The sequence below is a fragment of the Crinia signifera genome, chromosome 6 (assembly GCF_055691185.1).
Source record: "Crinia signifera chromosome 6, ASM5569118v1, whole genome shotgun sequence".
Taxonomy (NCBI): domain Eukaryota; kingdom Metazoa; phylum Chordata; class Amphibia; order Anura; family Myobatrachidae; genus Crinia; species Crinia signifera.
In genome coordinates, this window is record NC_139222.1 from 39,686,387 (window position 1) to 39,706,133 (window position 19,747).

At 47.7% G+C, this 19,747-nt stretch overlaps 1 protein-coding gene across 4 annotated transcripts in view; it reads left to right on the top strand.

The window, feature by feature from the left end:
* Positions 1–1,263: 1,263 nt before the first annotated feature.
* Positions 1,264–19,747, top strand: part of MAPK8 (mitogen-activated protein kinase 8) — a 50,865-nt gene continuing 32,381 nt past the window's right edge. For 2 of the 4 annotated variants that reach the window (XM_083146051.1, XM_083146050.1), the window contains exons 1-2: positions 1,264–1,477; positions 16,928–17,108. In XM_083146051.1, the coding sequence (XP_083002177.1) occupies positions 16,987–17,108 (122 nt within the window). In that variant the 5' untranslated portion in view covers positions 1,264–1,477; positions 16,928–16,986. Of the gene's footprint in view, positions 1,478–1,765; positions 2,123–16,927; positions 17,109–19,747 lie in introns of those variants that run through there. The other 2 variants (XM_083146054.1, XM_083146052.1) reach the window with 2 other exon arrangements.

Consider the following 19,747-nt stretch of genomic DNA (forward strand, 5'->3'; position numbering starts at 1 on the left):
ACGTGGACCCCAGGTCCTTTTTTTATGACGTGGACCCCTGGTCCTCCTTGTATCCCTGATACATTTATGGCGTCATAAATTTCCTTACATACAATTACGTAATATTAAGTCCCGGACTTAAATATTACCTTGTCACGTGTTCCCGGAACACGGAGTGAGTTCAGATCCAGTAGATGGTCGCAATCCCTTAGCGGAAAAAGACAGACAAGTAATTCTCTATCTTACCGATCAGGGGACGATCGTCTGGATCCCGGACTGGCCCCCAAATTGTAAGGATAAATGTGTAGCCCCTCGACCTGGTGGCCCCTTAGGTACCAGTGAGAATGTATCTTAAAACTACACACCAAACACACGGTGGCGAGTTAAGAAAACACTCTGTTTAATATCACAAAGGCAGCTAGTTAAAAGCATAATACATGGGAGTATACAATATGTATGTGTTACATTCTGATTGGTCTGTTGGTCTGCAGGGCAAATTCAACAGGGGGGAAGGGAAGGAGGGCATACAAAATATCATACACAAAGAAAATGAGTAACAAGGGGGGTTTTCGATTATAGAGGAGTTTAAGCATGAACACACTGCATAGCAATTCCAAAGGGGGGGTTAAAAGTAGAAGCTCAGTGAGGAAGTGATAAGACACACAGACTTATTATTCTGTAACCTTGAAATGTAGCTATAGAGAAACAGTCTACTGAAAATGAGAGCATTCTACGTGCAAATTCTTATATGCTACATGGGTTCAAATTTAACCCTTCAATGTGTCAGTCAGTAATGAGCGCACCTGTCGGGTGACCTGGAAAACGTGAACTGTGCGGTTTCCTAGGGAACCTTTGCATCCGCTGTTGTTGAACTACACATCCCAGCATGGCCAAGCTAAAACTGTTGTAGGGCATGCTGTGATGTGTAGTTCAACAACAGCTGGGAGCCAAGGGTTCCCCATCCCTGGGCTAGGGTGTATCTGAGAACACAGGTGAATATACACATTTAGCACTAGACACACAACGTGGGGCAGCTGCAGCCAACTGACATCAGTCCCAAGGTCTGTTCAGTTTGAGTAACAGCATTGTATAGAGCCCTGCACGTTGTTATTATTATCCCATTGTCTTCTCCCAGAAGCAATAAACAGCTCATTGTTTTCACAACACACACTGACAGCAGCCCCTCCTCTCCCATAGCCCCGCCCCCAGGCCTCCGTTTGCCCTAGACGCGCCTAGGCCCCTGTTGCCTGGGCGACGCGATGCGCCAGACACGTAATGGTGACGCGGCGGGGACGCAGCGGGCGCACTGGGCGTGTGCACGGACTTCCGGTTACGTCACGAATTCTCCTCCAGGACCGAGGAGGCACCGGGAGAAGCGGGATGAGCCGGAGAGAGGCACCGGGGGAGATGGGGAGCCGCCATTGACCGGTAGCGGTACGCGTGAGCCGGAGACCTGACCGAGTGGAGCGGGACCCTCCCTGTGGGGCGCCAGGGACAGGTGAGAGGAGGAGGGGACAGAGCGCTACACCATGGGTCCTCAAACTGCGGCCCTCCAGATGTTGTGAAACTACAAATCCCAGCATGCCTTGCCACAGTTTTGCTATAAGGGAGTGTTAAAACTGTGGCAAGGCATGCTGGGATTTGTAGTTTCACAACATCTGGAGGGCCGCAGTTTGAGGACCCATGCGCTACACAATGGGATGCAGCCAAGAAGCCGCACGTACGTGTGTGGCCGCAGCCTCCTGCGTGACGCACAGCTGGCACCTACACACAGCAGTGGTGCAGGGCATCTGTAGGGTGGGGGGCACCCGTAGCTGTGTCACCCTGGCTCAGTGGGTAAGGAACCCAGGTGCCTGGATCAGTGCAGTATATACCATGTCACTGACAGCAATGGTGTCATCTAGCAGTAAAGGCTCATGGTGGCACTAACATGGTTTTCTTGGGTGCAGAGAGGGCCTGCAGGATCTGACCGTGTCCATGAGAGCTGTCTCATGGGAAATTTATAACCCTGTATTCAGCTCAGCCATATACATCATCCATCCAGTGCTGCTTGCCCAGGCATTGTCTGGTGGCACATTATAGGACCGACTGGGCATCTGGGACGAGCACCACTTCTCTGAGGCCTCTCATTGCTGCATAGAGGGTAAGTGCACATGCCATATTAGTGTTTATTTTAACACCCGGCATCTTACAAAACCTGTTCTCTGCCTGGGGTTTTGCTCTATGCCACGATGCTTATAGCACAGTATGGTCTGTATTTGAGCATTGATATGCAGACCTGACCTGTGCTGGAAGCATCACTTCAGAGAGCGACACCCCAGGCAGAGAAAAGGAGCAGCACAGGTTTTAAAACATGCAGGGTGATAGAATTAACATTATATAACTTTAATAGCCACAAGACAACCTTGGTGAACAATTCAAATACAACTATTTTTTTCCAGGGTCCTACATTGGTGTACACAAACAAGAACTTAACAAATACCTGATTTGTTTTGACATTCTGATTATAGAAAAAAAAATGAAAATAGATTTTGAAACACAGCTGACAGCTGCCAATCAGTTGTCATGAAGCAGTTATGCATGAACCTGTCAATCACCATATGTTGGTAATTTTCCCATCTCATGCTGGTTACATAGACAAATATTTGCAACAATACATATATATATATATATATATATATATATATATATATATCATAAAAAATAGACAAGTACATTTTAACCAATCCTTACTACCCAGTGTTTGAAATGTTATTTTTCACCCCTTAGCGATAAAGCAAATCAATTTCTAATTTAATGCCTTGAATGGGCACTGTTCCCAGCATCTGGAGCTTCAGTCCCTGACATTTGGTTGACCGTATCCTAGTGATTCTTCACGTCTATCCCATAATATTATGTAACTGACAGCTCTTTAAAGTTTTTTTTTTTCCCTAAAAAGTTGTCCCGAACTATACATAGGCAACAATTAATATTCGTTAATTAGGGTTTTTTAATTTCCCAGCTGTTCTGCTTGCATACTGTAACACAGCCAGCCTGCGGCCAAATACATGAAATGACAAGTGGTATAGCTTCTGTAACGAAAAGGGTGATACAGACTCAAGAGAGGACCATTCTCATCCTGGCAATGTTAGGGAATATGAGAAATGTATCTGTACACTGCATCTTCGGTCCTTATGTGCCCCCAAGCCGATTTTGCCTTTTCTGGTCGTTGAAATTACATACTTATGCATCTTTTGAGTCTGGATGCCAATCCATAAGTGAAATATTCTTTTATGGATTCATTTCAAGCACTTAAAAATAAAAACAATTAGCTTTGACATTGCTGCAAGTGCAGACACCTGACAGCTATTGAAATGAATCTATGTACAATAATATCTGTCACCTTTATTTGACTGTATGTAAGCTATGTGTGTGGCAGGTGGCTAATATTGGGTGAGTCTGTGATTGTGACGGCCATAGGCCTACCTGTAGGTCATAGGCTGAGCAATGCCACCTCTACTCCCAGTTAAGCTTTGTTATTTGTATATTTGAGAGAAATTGTATAATTTGGACCATTTTCTCAGAGATGGGGAAACCTTTGGCCCTCCAGCTGTTACTACACATCCCAAGATGCCCTGCATGGCCAAATAGCACAACTGTAGCAAGGCATGCTGGGATGTGTAGTTAAACAACAGCTGGAGGGCCACAGTTTCCCCATGCCTGATTTCTGGTGAAGCTATTTCTTAATTTTGCACTTCAGATTTAAGGTGCTATCTCACAAATGGTATCCACGTGGACATAGAGGGAGAATATAACTGTGGTCGAAGCAGTACATTTATACGGTGTCCATGTTCATTTCCGTCGACATAAACAACAAAATTATGAAAACTCATGTCGACCTATTGCTTGTATCGACCTTCATGTGTCGACATTTTAACTAGGCCAATTGGCTGTCTACCTAGTTACAGCCGACCCTTATGAGTCATACCCTCACAAATCTTTTAGCCCGGTTTGGGGGGAAAAAGACCAAGAAAGGGCATCCTGTTTAATAAGGGGTATTGGATCCTTGTTTTTCCCTTACAGTGGTAAACCTTATTAGCAGAGTGCATGCAGGGCCGGTGCAAGGCACCGGAGCGCCCCAGGCGAGTCGGGGTGGGGGCGCCCCGGTGCCGGGGGGAGGGGGGGTGGTACCTGTGTAAAAAAATTGCTGCCCCGGCGTCCCTGCAGTGCTGGGGCGGTCAGGGGTGTCTGTGCCGTAGGGGTACCTGCGACGCCGTCATGTGTATAAAGCTGGCTGCGGCCGGCGGGGTCCCTGTAGTGAATAGCAAATAACTAGCGCTTCCTGCGCCGCCGCGCGCATAGCACTAGTTATTTGCTATTCACTACAGGGACCCCGCCGGCCGCAGCCAGCTTTATACACATGACGGCGCCGCAGGTACCCCTACGGCACGGACACCCCTGACCGCCCTAGCACTGCAGGGACGCCGGGGCAGCAATTTTTTTACACAGTACGCTGGGGGTGAGGGGCGAACTGCCGCCCTCCAGGTGCCGGCGTCCTAGGCAAATGCCTAGAGCTGCCTAGTGGTGGCGCCGGCCCTGAGTGCATGGATTATGAAGAGGCTGCTGCATTGCCATCTGCATTGTCTTCTGCTCCAGGGCTATGGAGACAGATCATAGCTACAATCTTTTAGTTTGTTTTATAATGCTCTTTTAGATCCAGCCAAATCATTTCATGACCTCTATAAGAAAATGGGCATCTGGCCGACAGTGTGGCTGTTAGAAGGTGCCATTAATGCAATCCAATAGCTTATGAATCCTTGTCCTATATATACCCTTAGCATATAAAGGCAGATAATGTGTGTTTTGTGTCTGGTTAGAGTGATGATCATTTTATTTATACAGCGCTCTTTCTCCAATAAGACCCAAAATGCTTAACAGATAGAATACATGTAATACAGTGCAGGAACAATTAAATACAGAGACAATACATAAGGGAATTACGGACATGCTTGAGTAAACAGGAACGTCTTGAGTCTGTTTTTGAAGGATTCTAGAGTGGGGGCCTCTCGGACTGTATGGGGAAGTGAGCTCCATAGAGTCGGAGCCACATGGCTAAAAACTCAACCCCCCCAGATGAATTATGGGAGATTCTAGGTACTGCTAAAAGTCCATCACCTTTAGATCGCAGTAAGTGGGTGGGAGAGTATGAAATCAGAAGCTGTTTCCGGTACCTTGGGCCTTAGTCATGTAGGGCTTTCAAACTCGTTAAGTTACTCTTAAAGATTATTCGCCATTTTATAGGCAGCTAGTGGAGTAAAGAATGGGAGTTATGAGGCTAGAGTGGGACTGGTTGGTTAAGTTGGCAGATGTGTTTTGTAAGCAATGCAATTCCTAGACTAAAGGCCCATACACACTTGAAGATTTTCATTTCAAAAGACTTTCCCAAAATCTCTGATAGATATATCTTTCCCCAAAGTAGTGCGTACACACTGAGCCATTTTCCCAAAGAGCAAGAGATTTTCACGAGGTGAAAGACTTTGCTGAAAATCTTTCACATAAAAGGTGATTTACATAATGGGCTGGGTTTGAATTACAAGGGTGGGAGCAAGGGCCATTTTATTCAGTGCATTCCAGTTCTTGGTGCCTGATTCAGAGCTGATTGCTGGGCTGCGTATATTCGGAGCCCACGATCAGGTAAACTACACCCGCGCCGCCCTGACCAGGAAAACTCCCAAACGTGTGCACGGCAAAATTTCATTTGCAGCTGCGCATGTAGGGAGAAATCAATGTATACGGTACGCCATAACAAAATATACACGGGGGGAGGAGGGGCAGTGGCGGCGGTAACATATACATTGCTGGCCTGCGAAAAATGTAAGGCATGGCTTTGTGGGACAAGGGACTATGCACTCCGTAATGCCCATTACACATTATGCCACACACCGTAATGTCCATTACACATATGACACACACCGTAATGCCCATTACACATTATGACACACACCGTAATGTCCATTACACATATGACACACACCGTAATGCCCATTACACATTATGACACACACCGTAATGTCCATTACACATATGCCACACACCGTAATGCCCATTACACATTATGACACACACCGTAATGTCCATTACACATATGCCACACACCGTAATGCCCATTACATATAATGACACATAACTGCCGCTTACCTACATGCTCATTGCTAGGGTTTTCATGTACGGTGCCAGGGGTAACATGCTATGTGCACTGCATCCTTACGCTCACCTTGCCCCGCTGTCTGTCCCCGCCTGCATCACTAAAGGAGACCGCCGGGCAGAGCGGTGGGGTCATCCAACTGTCTCAGAGCAGGTCCATCTGTCTGCGACTCGCAGCCAATCAGGCGACGGTGGCTTGCGAGTTGCAAGCAGGCGTGTCATTCAAAATAGCCGCACAGCGGGTGGTTGGACCTGCTCTGAGACAGCCGGGTTTACCACCACTCTGCCGGCTGTCTCCTTTAATGATGCAGGCAGGGACAGAGAGCAGGGCAAGGTGAGCGGACGTTCCTCCTCCAAAATGAACTGACGGAACGCAGTTATGCCCCGTTCCGGCTCTATTTAACCCATGGTGGGCAGTAATATATACATTGCTGGCCTGTGCAAGCTATGTATATATTACTGGCTAATAACTTAGTCATTGGTGCCCAGTGGTGCCTGTAATGTATAGATTGCTGGCATGTGCCAGCAATCTATATATTACTGGCTTATGGTTGTCATTGGTGCCCAGTGGTTCCAGTAATATACAGATTGCTGGCATGTGCCAGCAATCTATATATTACTGGCTTATGGTTGTCATTGGTGCCCAGTGGTACCTGTAATATATAGATTGCTGGCATGTGCAAGCAATCTATATATTACTGGCTTATGGTTGTCATTGGTGCCCAGTGGTACCTGTAATATATAGATTGCTGGCATGTGCAAGCAATCTATATATTACTGGCTTATGGTTGTCATTGGTGCCCAGTGGTTCCAGTAATATATAGATTGCTGGCATGTGCCAGCAATCTATATATTACTGGCTTATGGTTGTCATTGGTGCCCAGTGGTACCTGTAATATATAGATTGCTGGCATGTGCCAGCAATCTATATATTACTGGCTTATGGTTGTCATTGGTGCCCAGTGGTACCTGTAATATATAGATTGCTGGCATGTGCCAGCAATCTATATATTACTGGCTTACAAAAAAAACCATTGGTGGCCAGTGCTGCTCCGTGTGGAGCAGAACGGAGGGAGGCGGGGGGTGCATCAGCTGCACATGTGGCCTGACCCGGGAGGACGCGCACAGGTGACCAGCGGGGGAACGGCAGGTGAGACAGGCGGGGAGCAGGGCTTTCAGCAGCCAGCCGCCGCAGCAGCAGCCAGCCGGACATAGCGATTCAGCTGGGCAGCGTCAGCGTGGACAAGTGAGTATGACAGGCGGGGGAGGGGAGGGGAGGGGGGGCGGCAGCGGGGCGTACCGCCGGGCTGAAAGTGGCTAATCTTTCAGCCCAGCAGCGTACACACACACAGCGATGATGGATGACAAGCCATCCATCATCGCTGGATCTGCTGGTAAAACCAGCAGATGAAAGACTTTTCTAGCGATGATGCGGGAGCGCGCATCATCGCTAGTCGGGGGTCGCTGTCCCATACACACTAATCGATTTTCATCTGAAAATCGGTCAAAACGCCTGTTTTGACCGATTTTCAGGTGAAAATCGTCAAGTGTGTATGGGCCTTAAGGTAGAGGGCATTGCAGTAATCTAATCGAGATGATACAATTGCATGTATGACTTTTGGCAGATCTTCAGAGTAGGTATGTGCAGGTTCGGATTTACCCGGATCTCAAAGCAGGATCTTATTGATTACTGGCTGTCACATGATTTGGCTCCAAAACTTGTGACTGTTGGATAGCCAATAAGATCCCGCTTTGAGATTGAGTAAATCCAAACCTGCACATCTCTACTTAGACGGAATTAAGTGTTTCTGGCTATGTTCCTCAGATGGAAGATATCTGATGTTTAACCCCTTGAGTGGGTGGGATTTGCTGGGGCAGGACAAACCTACCAGGGCAGGTTTGTCCTTCAGCAATATTCGACACTCAAGGGCAGCAGCCAGTTCTGTCCCTCCTCCTGTCGCGCCCCCTCCCTGTGATATTACGCTGGAGCTCCCCACCGTTATTCTCACTGCATTAGTGACCAGGTGCCAGGCCACGTACGGTTAGGTTCGGGGGTGGCTCGTGAACTGAGTTCCCCCCAAGCTGCCCCACACCTCCCCTAGCGAGGCCTCCCACCTGGTCACTAATGTAGTGCTAATGGTGGCGGGAGCTGCAGCAGGGGAGCTTTGTGCAATGGGAGGGTGCCGGGAGGGGGGGTTTGTGCAATGGGAGGGTGCCGCTAGAGGTGGTGCACAGCTGGAGGCACCATTGCCACACACCTACATGATAGTGGTATGGACGGAAAATTTCCGGATTAATTCATGTTAATCCTTACCCCAGGTACCAGTTTAGTAATAAACCCATGAACCTACCTGTATAGTTTTGCACTATGGGAGAAGAACAAGAGAGCCATATAAACAATGGGTTTTTCACAATGTTATTGACCTGGTGTAAGACCAGTGTCTACCTCTACCTGTCATTTTCCCATGTCTATATAGAACCAGGTACTGTTTTAGGTGGATTCAGTATAGATTTTTACAGTGCCCTGATAGGCAGAGAGGCTTCCCATGTATGGAAGAGGGCTGTTGGTATATGCAAATCATTTTTAATATTGTTGAGAAGTCTGTCATTGGATTTTGGATATAGGTATGATCGCAGAACTATTGTTAATTGTAAATTCAAGGACATCAACCCCCCCTTTTAATTTTTCATACATACATGAATGGTACCACCGCACTCGCCATTCCTACGAAGATCGTACAAACTGCACTGACCATTCCCAGGTTGGGGTGCTGTGATCTGTGACCACATGCTCTAATAAATAGATCAACACTCACTATAATAAACTAACTCACCTTTATATACATATAATCCAATAAATAATGGGGTTTGGTTTCATGAATTGCATTGATCAATTAATGAACTAAAACCCCATTATTTTAATGGTTGATCTTTGTCGCTATTTGCGCTCATGCGGGCTCAGATCTGTATTCACGTATAGTCTTTCGATAATCGGTCACCATACAAATTCGCACAGTAGCGATCCGGTCTGGTTAACCCCCATGGTTCTCTGAAAGGCGTGGGTACCACCCCTGCGGAATTCTGCATATAGGCACACAATATGGCACAACTGTGCCAGACTACTAATTCAAAGTTCCGTTGCTAGGTTGATACTATGAAGGTCGACATACGTTAGGTAGACACAAGAAATAGATTAACATGACAAAGATCAACAGCGTGGAAAGGTCGACATGAGTTGTCACTTATTTATTTATTACACAACAGGCGGTATTTCATACCCTACCATCCATTAGGGAGTGGAGTAAATAATAGTGTGCCAAGCACAGGGTGCCACAGTGCCCGAAGCATGGCGCACTGATGAACAATTCATGTTGACTGTCGACATTCCCATTGTCGACCTTCCGACCCTGTCAACCGTAGCCATTTTGACCTATTCCCAGTCAATCTAATGCATGTCTACTTTAATAGTGTTCACCCCAAGACCCATACCCCTTCAAATGTGCCCCGCAGTTTGCGCCAAATGTGAATGTGAATATCCCCTTTATGTAGCGCTAGAATCAGTTACAAACAAGTAACCATTACTTTAGCCACCCAAACATATGTACAAGATACTACTGAATGGCCGCCACATGTGTGATCAGTGAAGTGACTGCTGTTGTGACAGGGAGACAGTGGGTAATCGGGGGGATGGAAAAAGGTGACAGGGTAATGGAAGAGGGAAGCAGTGGGTGTTTACTTAATGAGTTATGCCCTGTCCCCCTCCACAGACACATTAGCTTAATGATTACCAACATGTTGAGGTGGTCGGTTCCCACGGTTTGAGAACCGCTGCTCTAATCTGTAGATCTGTTAGAGATGATCATATTTGATTTACTCCCAATTCATACCTCCCAACAGTCCCGATTTTAGCGGGACAGTCCCGATTATCAGGGCCTGTCCCACCCGCGGGCGGCAGTGTCCCGCGGTGTGGGGGGGCTGTTGGGAGTCCCCCCTGTCAGCTGCTAAGCAGCGGGGAATAAACGCTGTGCGCATGCGTCTATTCCCGCAGCCAGGGGGCTGGGGGCATGGCAATAGGCTTACAGAGCCTCTGGGTCATGCCCCCATAGTGGCAAAATGGGGGCGTGGCCTTGCGGGAGAGCCGCAAGTATAGGCCACGCCCCCCCCCCCCCCCCCCCCGAAATTTCAACGCGGCGCGCAGCAGCAGCGTCCCGCCTGCTGTAATGGCAAAGTTGGGAGGTATGCCAATTAATGAAGGCTAGTATGCGGCATTCACATATAGCTAATATGAACCATAAAATATTAAGTACAAAGGAACTATATCTCTCACAGGGTTAGATGTATCAAGCTTCAGAAAGTGATAAAATGGAGAGTGATAATCAACCAGCCAATCAGCTCTTACCTGCCATGTTACAGGCTGGGTTTGAAAAAAAAAATGACAGGTGAGAGCTGGTTGTTTATTACTCTACAACAGGGGTCTTCAACCCGTGGCCCGCATAGCTGATCTCAGTGGCCCCCTGCCCGCCATGCACAGGATTTTTTTTTTTTTTTTTTAAGTAAAAGAAAATGCTGGCGATGGAGGCAGTGTAATGGAGTCCCCTTGGGTGCCGCCTACCCGATTTCCATTGGCTGCAGGCAGGGCAGAGGAGTGGATCCAGCGCGGCTGAGGGAGGAGGAGGCACGTCTGGACATGAGTTGGGACCCGGCGAAGCTGCGTGAGGAGGAGACGCAGCTGGCGGGAGCAGGGGACCCGACACTGGAACTGCAGGAGGAGGAGGCACAGCTGGCAGAGGGGACCCGGCGAAACTGCAGGAGGAGGCATGGATGGTGGAAGCAGGTGGCCCGTCAAAGCTGCAGGATGAGGAGGTACATCTGGCGGGAGCAGGGGACCTGGCAAAGCTGCAGGCATTACTGGGGTCATTGTGTGTGGGGCATTACTGGGGTCATTGTGTGTGTGGGGCATTACTGGGGGCATTGTGTGTGAGGGGCATTACTGGGGGCATTGTGTGTGAGGGGCATTACTGGGGGCATTGTGTGTGAGGGGCACTGCTGGGGCATTGTGTGTGAGGGGCACTGCTGGGGCATTGTGTGTGAGGGGCACTGCTGGGGCATTGTGTGTGAGGGGCACTGCTGGGGCATTGTGTGTGAGGGGCACTGCTGGGGCATTGTGTGGGGCACTGCTGGGGCATTGTGTGTGTGTGGCACTGCTGGGGCATTGTGTGTGTGTGTGGGGCACTGCTGGGGCATTGTGTGTGTGTGTGGGGCACTGCTGGGGCATTGTGTGTGTGTGGGGCACTGCTGGGGCATTGTGTGTGTGGGGGGCACTGCTGGGGCATTGTGTGTGTGTGTGGGGCACTGCTGGGGCATTGTGTGTGTGGGGCACTGCTGGGGCATTGTGTGTGTGTGTGTGGGGCACTGCTGGGGCATTGTGTGTGTGTGGGGCACTGCTGGGGCATTGTGTGTGTGTGAGGGGCACTGCTGGGGCATTGTGTGTGTGAGGGGCACTGCTGGGGCATTGTGTGTGTGAGGGGCACTGCTGGGGCATCATATGTATAAGCAGGAGTACTGCTGGCATTATGGTCTGTGGCATAATGGGCATCAGTGTGGGGAATAATGTGCAATGGGCATAATTTTGTGTGGATTAATGTGTAATGGGCATCACGGTGCGGCATAATGTGTAATGGGCATTATGGTGTATGACATAATGTACAACAGGTATTACGGTGTGTGGCATAATGTCTAATGGACACTATGGTGTGATGCACAATGTGTAATGGGCATTACGGATAAACAGTGTAACAGTGTATATTGATTTAAGTAGCCTTTCATTGTTTGGGTTTGATCTGTGAGGCATACTATTTCACTGTGTGGGCCTTCATATTTATATGTCATTGTGCAGCCTTCAGTCAACTTAAGCGTGTGAGGACAACGACCATTCCTGCGGTAACCAATGTCTGGTCATGCAGGTTGCAAAAGAGGTGTCAGGTAATTGTTTTCCTGCTAGTTCACACTTGTTATAATTAGACCACGCCCCTTATAATTAGGTCACACCCGTTTTTGGGAGCGCGCCTACGGCGCGTGCAATTTATTCAATATCAAATTATATATGGGGGGGGGGGCACATGTTTTACTGTTTGCACTGGAACCCAAATTGGCTGCTGATAACTATTAGGGGGTGTGTGTGTGGGGGGTTATGTGCTGAGTAGGGGCGGCTGTGCCAACTATCTATGAAGGACTGTGCTGACGTTATAGGGGACCTGTGATTCTATGGGGCTGTCCGAAATTCCGTAGGCGATTTTAGTGGCCCTCGGGCTTCACTGGATTTTTTTAGGTGGCCCACGCTGTCTTAAAGGTTGAAGACCCCTGCTCTACAATTTATACATTTTTGAAACTTGATACTTCTGTCCTACAGTATTGAATATCTCTATTTTTAGAGTAATAAAACGGTGTTTAATCACTAGTCTCAAAATAAATAATAGAAATATCTATATAAACCAAAAAGATACAAGGCGAGTTCCAGAGAGTAGTGTACTATTGAGCCCTTCCAGTTACTATTTATTTTATGAGCTGAACAGAAAAAAATCTTTATTTTACTGCTCTTGAAAACAATTGACAAATAGGGAATTTCTATTTAACGGGAAATTGAATTGTGTAATTAAGTAGTGTTCATTTTGCTCACCCTGCGTCTCACAAAACCTGTGCAATTCCTATTCCATGCCTGAGGTGGTGCTCTCTGCTGTGTTTTTCTCTGCTTCTAGCAGAGTGTGTTCTGTATTTCAGCACTTACAGGCAGACCAGACATGTGATAGAAGTACCACAACCAAGTGCGACTCCTCAGGCAGGGAAGAGGAACTGCATGGGTGTTGAAAGATGCAGGGTGCTTGAATGAATACTAATTAAGATTTCATACTGCAACCACCAGCTATTAATTTACAGTGTGTCTAATGTCGTTTTATTATTTGCCACTTTTGCTATATACACTGTTTAGTTTACTGTTATTGCCTTTGGTGTGTATTAGTATCATTAAACAGCGGTTTCAATGTTAGATGCAATGTGTGCTATTTTAATAATTATTCTTACTTTATATACCTGTACATACAGCAGTCTCTGAGTTATAATTCGTCTATCTGCTGTTCACTTATACATCACTGATATTTTATTAACATTCTGAAAGCAAACTTGTTTTGATAGTAAAGCTGCCTCGTTACTGAGATGTATTCATACTGCTGCTTTGTTTTACTGTCAGAATATAGTCACTCTATAAAGTTATGGTATTCAAAGCTCTGTTAATCAATATGATCTGGTACCTCAGGGTGTTTTTAAAAGTTGATGCATACGTTATATTGTTGAAATGACGCAGTGTGGTATTCAAGCCACCAGCTTGTATAGAATTTGGCAGCCATTCACTGCATCCATTTATGTTTATATAATCTGACAGCTCATTGCGTTATTTGGCTGTTTTCCTTAAAAATATTCTCTGTGCAGACCAGTTTGCAGAAGTATCCAACAGTATTTACATAAATAGTGGTTTCCAACCATTTTTTTTGTAATTTGATTGTTTTCTGGAAACTATACAGAGAACTATAAACCGTAAACAATCCTAATTATTAAAATTCTTAATACATTTTACTTCAAACACAGCTGAATAATGCAGCTTCCACTATTATGTTCGTTATTCCAGCCGGTATTAAGCATCTGTTAGTTGCAGTATACTACAATTATGGTAGTTCAACAGTGTAAACAATGGTTCAGCATATGAGAACCTCATTAATTACACCTACTGAGGAGCAGTGAAGAGTCTCAGGCTGGGGTATTTATCCCCGAGTGATTTATTGCTCAGTGCCCAGTTTTCATCAGCGACCAGAGATGGTCGCTGATGAAAGGGAACCTCTGCCAGGGGTAGCCGCAGAGGGAATCAGCTGATCGCAGGAACCAGCGTTCATAAGGGAGCTAAAAACGGTAGCGCACACCCGGCGATTTATTGCCGGTGCACACTCCATTTGCAGGCAATATGGTCGCTCACTATATTGCCAACGATTTTTGCCCGTGTATACACGGCGTAATAGATATATCTGACATCACAGATGGGCAGCATTTGCATCTCACTGCCCATCTGGCACTGCAGCAAGTGTATGGGCCGTACACAGATTAGCTGGATGCTAATACTACGTGATTGAAAATGTAGTTCCTGATAAGTTGGCGTTTGGATACATGGTTGGCAGTGGATGTCTTTAGTGCTTTGCAAAGAATATTTAGTCCTCCAGACCTACACATCAGTCCCTGCCACAGTGGAGCTAATAATGTATTCCCTACCACACACAGGCATACCAGGGTTAATTCAAACCGAAACCAATTAACCCCACAGAACGTCTTTGGAGTGTGACATGAAAACCATGCAAACAGGAGGAGATTTCTCAACACAGGCAGATTAATGGTATCCATCTGCCCAGCTGAACAGTTAGTTCTGTACGTTATGTTAGAAGTAGGCGAATAGATATGCATAGGGTTCTGAGCAACTTTGGCAAGAGCCACATTGTGATGGCTAGGTGACTTGGCTAGAGCGTCTCCAAAATGGCAGGTGTGCTGTTCCCATTATGTAGTGGTTAGTACCTACAAAAATGTATGCTGGTGGGGTAAGGGGAGAGGAGGAGGAGGAGAGGGGGCAGGGGACAGTACGAGGCTGCCAGGTACCAGGGGAAGGGGGGGGGCAGGAAAGGTACCACGGAATGTGTGGTATATTACTGGTGAATTACCGTTTTTGTACCTTTTTCAAAACGGGCTCAATGCGAAAGGTACAAAAACGTTAAGTAACCAGGGATTCAGTATGAAATCCCGGCGGTCGGGATCCCGGCGTTCAAAATCCTGACGCCTAAATCCCGACAAGGGGGGGACGTGGATCGCCCCCCCCCCCTTGTGGGCCCGGTGCCTCGCTACGCTCGGCACGCTAATTTTACTCTCCCTCCAGCGGTGTCGTGGACACCCACGGAGGGAGAAAGTGTCGGGATTTTGGCGGTCGGGATTCCGGCGTCGGCATTCTGAACGCCGGGATTTTAACTGCATCCCGTAACCAGTAGTATACCGTTTACAACATACAGTGGGAAAGGGTCTTTATGGCTCAGACCAGTTTAAAAATACTGGGTCATTACCCATTTAGGCGATGTGAAAGCAAATAAGAGAGAGATTCCTGTAAATCCTAATTCTGTTGGCTTTAAAACTAGCAGGTATGGTCAATTCTTATGTAGCTCATACCTTAAAAGATATTGCATACAATCATTCGATTTCAACCACATCTGTTCGATAAATCGAATGATTGTATGCATATTTTTGTACCATGTGAAGCGATGCACGGGTCCGCCGGTCGGATGTTGCATTGATAGATAATATGTGGTGCACATAATATCTTGTAGAAGCTATCGCATGTGGTTTGTAAGTACATGCGGTTGCTCAAATGCTGGTGATGGGCAGAAGGAACACTTTCAGAGGCTTGGGGGAGAGGGGGTTGAGAAGGAGCGCTGGCGGCATCTGTGTACGTAGTACTGTGAAGGAGCGCTGGCGCGGGTCAGCGGCGGCAGAATTAAAAAGTTTAACCCTTTGGGGCTTTGCAATTGTCTATCTAATGGTGCCCATACACTTATGCGATTGGATTCGATGTCCAATGGCATCCAATCACATCTTATGGTGTCTAAAGTGCCCTCTTCCAGCACCCAGTGTCGTTTGCCATCTGTGGAAGAGTGCTGGTGGCAGAATTTGCCACCAGAAAATATGTGAAATCAGTAAGTAGACCAGGAATGTGTTCTTTATAAACTTAGCTAGGCCTGTATTTCCAGAGATACCTGGGGCCATAGATGACAATTATTGCACAGCCCACAAATGCTTTGACCACCAAGTACAATGGTTGTAATAAAAAAAAAAAATATGGATCGGATAAGTAGTCAAAAAAGGTTCCCTCTAGGTGTCGTAGTAGATTTCTAATAAACTAGACTTAAGGGGCCTATACACCTGCAGGTTAATCTGGGTATTTGAAATTGAAAATCTGGGAACAATTTATATTCAACCATTTGGTCCCAAAAGCTGGAAAATGTACAATTTACCAGATTTTCCTTCTAACCAGTCAGATTTGGAAAAATAAACTTGTAGTGTGTATCCAGCTTTACCCTCTCTGCTAGCCAACATCCTCATTGTTGTCAGTATTCTGTCGCCAGTCTCCCCGGTGGTGGTCGAATCCCCTGGCAAGAGACCACTCCAGATTCTTGAGAGCTTCCATCAATGTTTGAAAACCATTGCCACAGCTGTCTGACCATGGCACTTAAACACCTGGGATGTGCAACGGCCACTTGCTGCACATATCCCATCAGAGTAGCGGTTTCTCACAATGCACAGCTCCTTCTTTTATACAGACAAACATTGGGTCTCATATTGGTGCTTGAGTGGTTTGCAATCAGGAATCTCACATCTAGGTGAATGTCAAAAACCTAAATCTTACTTTAATTATTTCTAGGTGTATGTCTACCAAAAGCCTGTAGCCCTGTTCAGGGAAATATTAGACAGAATAGTGGCGCCAATGTGACACCTATTATTTGTCTGTATTTGAACCTTGTGGGGTCATTCGGTGAGGACCCTTGTGTGATTTATTCTTTTGCAATTTGTTTATACACAGTCTTGTGTTTTGAGGTCCATCTCTTATGCCAGGCAAAGCCCCTTGACTTGGTTATAAAGGGTAGGTGTGACGTGTATTTACAAGTAATGTGTACTTCTATTTCTTTGTCAGCTTTCAACTAAGGCTAATACTGTGTGGATGAAGCCGCAGGGGTGACCGTTCCTGCAACGATGAGCCGGGGAAAGCGTGACACCAACTTCTCCGTCTTCGAGATAGGAGACTCCACTTTCACCGTTCTGAAGCGCTACCAAAACCTGAAGCCTATTGGATCTGGAGCGCAGGGGATAGTATGGTGAGAATGCTGGAAGCGCTTACATAACATAACAGTATACATTTTTCTCTACCGTCCAATGGGATACTGGGTTGTATACTATGGGGTAGAGATCCTCCGCAGGAGAGACAGGCACATTAAAGCTTTTAGTGTGGGTGCACTGGCTCCTCCTCTCTACCCTCCCTCCACTAGTCAGTTTAGAAAAATGTGCCTCAGGAGAGGCAGTGCTTCTGGATGCTCCAGAGTTTTCTTCAAAGTTTTATTTAGTTTATTATTTTGGGGCGCTGCTTTGACCAGGCAGCTGTCCTACTTCGAGGGTGTCAGGGGAAGGGTCAGGCCACGACCTCTTAAGGTCAGAGACGACCCTGCTGCAGGACAATCTGTCCTGAGTTGGGGCCTGTCACCGCACAGCATTGCGCTGTAGCGAGCAGGCCCCCCAGCTGCCGCACACCCCCTGACTGGTCCGAAGACGTCTGTGGTGAGTACAGGTTGGGGGTCCCACAAGGGGACACCCCAACTGCTCCGTGCGGCAAGATGGCGGCGGGAGTAGCGGCGGCCCTCTCGCAGGGACCGCGCGAAACCCCCTCATCAGACTGGCATAGGGTAATGCCGCTGGACCACCAGGGATGCCCAGCAGGTTTTTATAACATTTTATGTGGAAAACGATGCATTTTATGTGAAAAACGATGCATATGCCAGTATAAATATACTGGAAGCGCCAGCTCCGTGCAAAGGGGGCGGGGCTTCACTCAGAGCGGGACCAGGCTCTGCTGGGCGCGCTCTGTCTCTGCTGCCTGCTTCTTCACGCTTCCAGAGGTCGCCATTACAGCACCTCAGCGGCGTGGTTGGATGTGACCTTGCAGCAGAGACAGCAAGTTTAACAGCGCAGCAGCGTTGCTTAGCTCTGTTATTACACTGTGTTGATATATATCACTGTGTGTTTTGTGCTACCAGCTCACTACAATCCGTGAGTTGAGGTTTTGGGTGTACTGGTCCCCTCAATATTGCTCTGAGTCTCCCCACTGGCTAGTTAACCACTTGTCCACATACATAGTCTTTAAACAAGGCTGAATTACACTTATACTGTGATAGATTACAGTACATAAGTTTGAGTGTTGATGTGTGTGCGTGGGTACGCTGCTGGGGGTGTCCTGTTGCTTCATCATGGTGAAAAAGCTAACATGCATGGTGTGCAGCACAAGGTTTATACCAGCTTCACAGTCACAGGTCACCTGTGAGCCGTGTATGCTTCCACAACCCAGTGGAGTGACCTCTCAGGTCAGTGGGGTGCCCCCACAACTTGTGGATGGGTCTCAGGCTGATAGTCAAGAGCCTGCCTGGGCCAGCAGCATAAAAACGCTGATGGACTCTGCTGCTTCCCAGCTCTCTGCCAATACACAGCAGACGCAGAGGGTACAAAGGGAGTTAGCCATGTTGTCTGCCAGGGTTGATACCCTCACCCCTCCCCCTGCTCAACCTCCTAAGCGGCCTGCTACTGCAATGGCCCCTGATTCTGACGATGATGATGATGACATCCTTGATGAGGGAGAGGAGCAGAATGAACAAGAGATTGTTCAGGAGCAGTCTTTGGCTCATGGCTCTGAGCCTCTGATTAAGGCCATTAGGGAGGTGTTAGAGCTTCCTATGGAGGAATCCTCTGAGGGAGACTCCTTCTTCATGACCCAGAGAAAACAGCCGGTGTACTTCCCAGAACAGGCTGAGTTAGAAGGTGCTTTTAAGAGTGCTTGGCAGAACCCCGAAAAGAGATTCCAGCTTTCAAAGCGCTTCACTAATGCATATCCTTTTGATCCTGCTGGTAGGAAGAAAGGAGAGGAACCGCCAGCGGTGGATTCCTCTGTCTCACGCCTTTCCAAGAAGGTGCTGTTACCAGTCCCTGGGGTGTCCACACTCAAGGATGGTGCAGATAGGAGACTTGAGGCAATGCTAAAGTCTATGTTTTCGGCCAGCGGGGCTTCACAACGCCCGGTACTGGCAAGTTGCTGGATGGCTAAGGCCATTTATACTTGGTCCACGCAGATCCAAGAGGGTTTGTTGGGGGACATGTCCGTGGCTCAGATTGGGGAAAACCTGCGCCACATTCAGGATACCGCACGGATATTGTGCGAAGCGCAAAAGGAATTGGGCGCTATAAATGCGCGGAATTCTGCTATGGCTGTGTCGGCTAGGCGGGCTCGGTGGTTGCGCCAGTGGGTGGCTGATGTGGGTTCCAAGAAGAGTGTGGAAAGCATACCCTTCACCGGGGGAAGGCTCTTTGGCAGTGAGCTGGATGATTGGATTTCTAAAGCTACAGCAGGGAAATCCACCTTCCTCCCATCAGCCCCCACGGCAGCAAAACGCCCTTTTCACTGGACCCTCCCAGCAGTTCTTTCGCGGGTCCAAGTTCCGCCCTAAGGCCAGAGGCGCCTCTAACGCTAGCAGAGGCACAAGAGGGAAGTTCAGAAAGCACAACCCCTCAGGCCATCAGGACCGTTCCACCGCCCCTGCTGCCTCCAGGCCAGCAGCATGACCGGGTACACCCACCACGAGACTATCTCGAGGTGGGGGCCCGTCTGTCGCACTTCAGCAAGGAGTGGGACGCCTCCTGCCTAGACTCCTGGGCCAGGAATCTAATTTCAGCAGGCTACAGGCTGGAGTTTGCC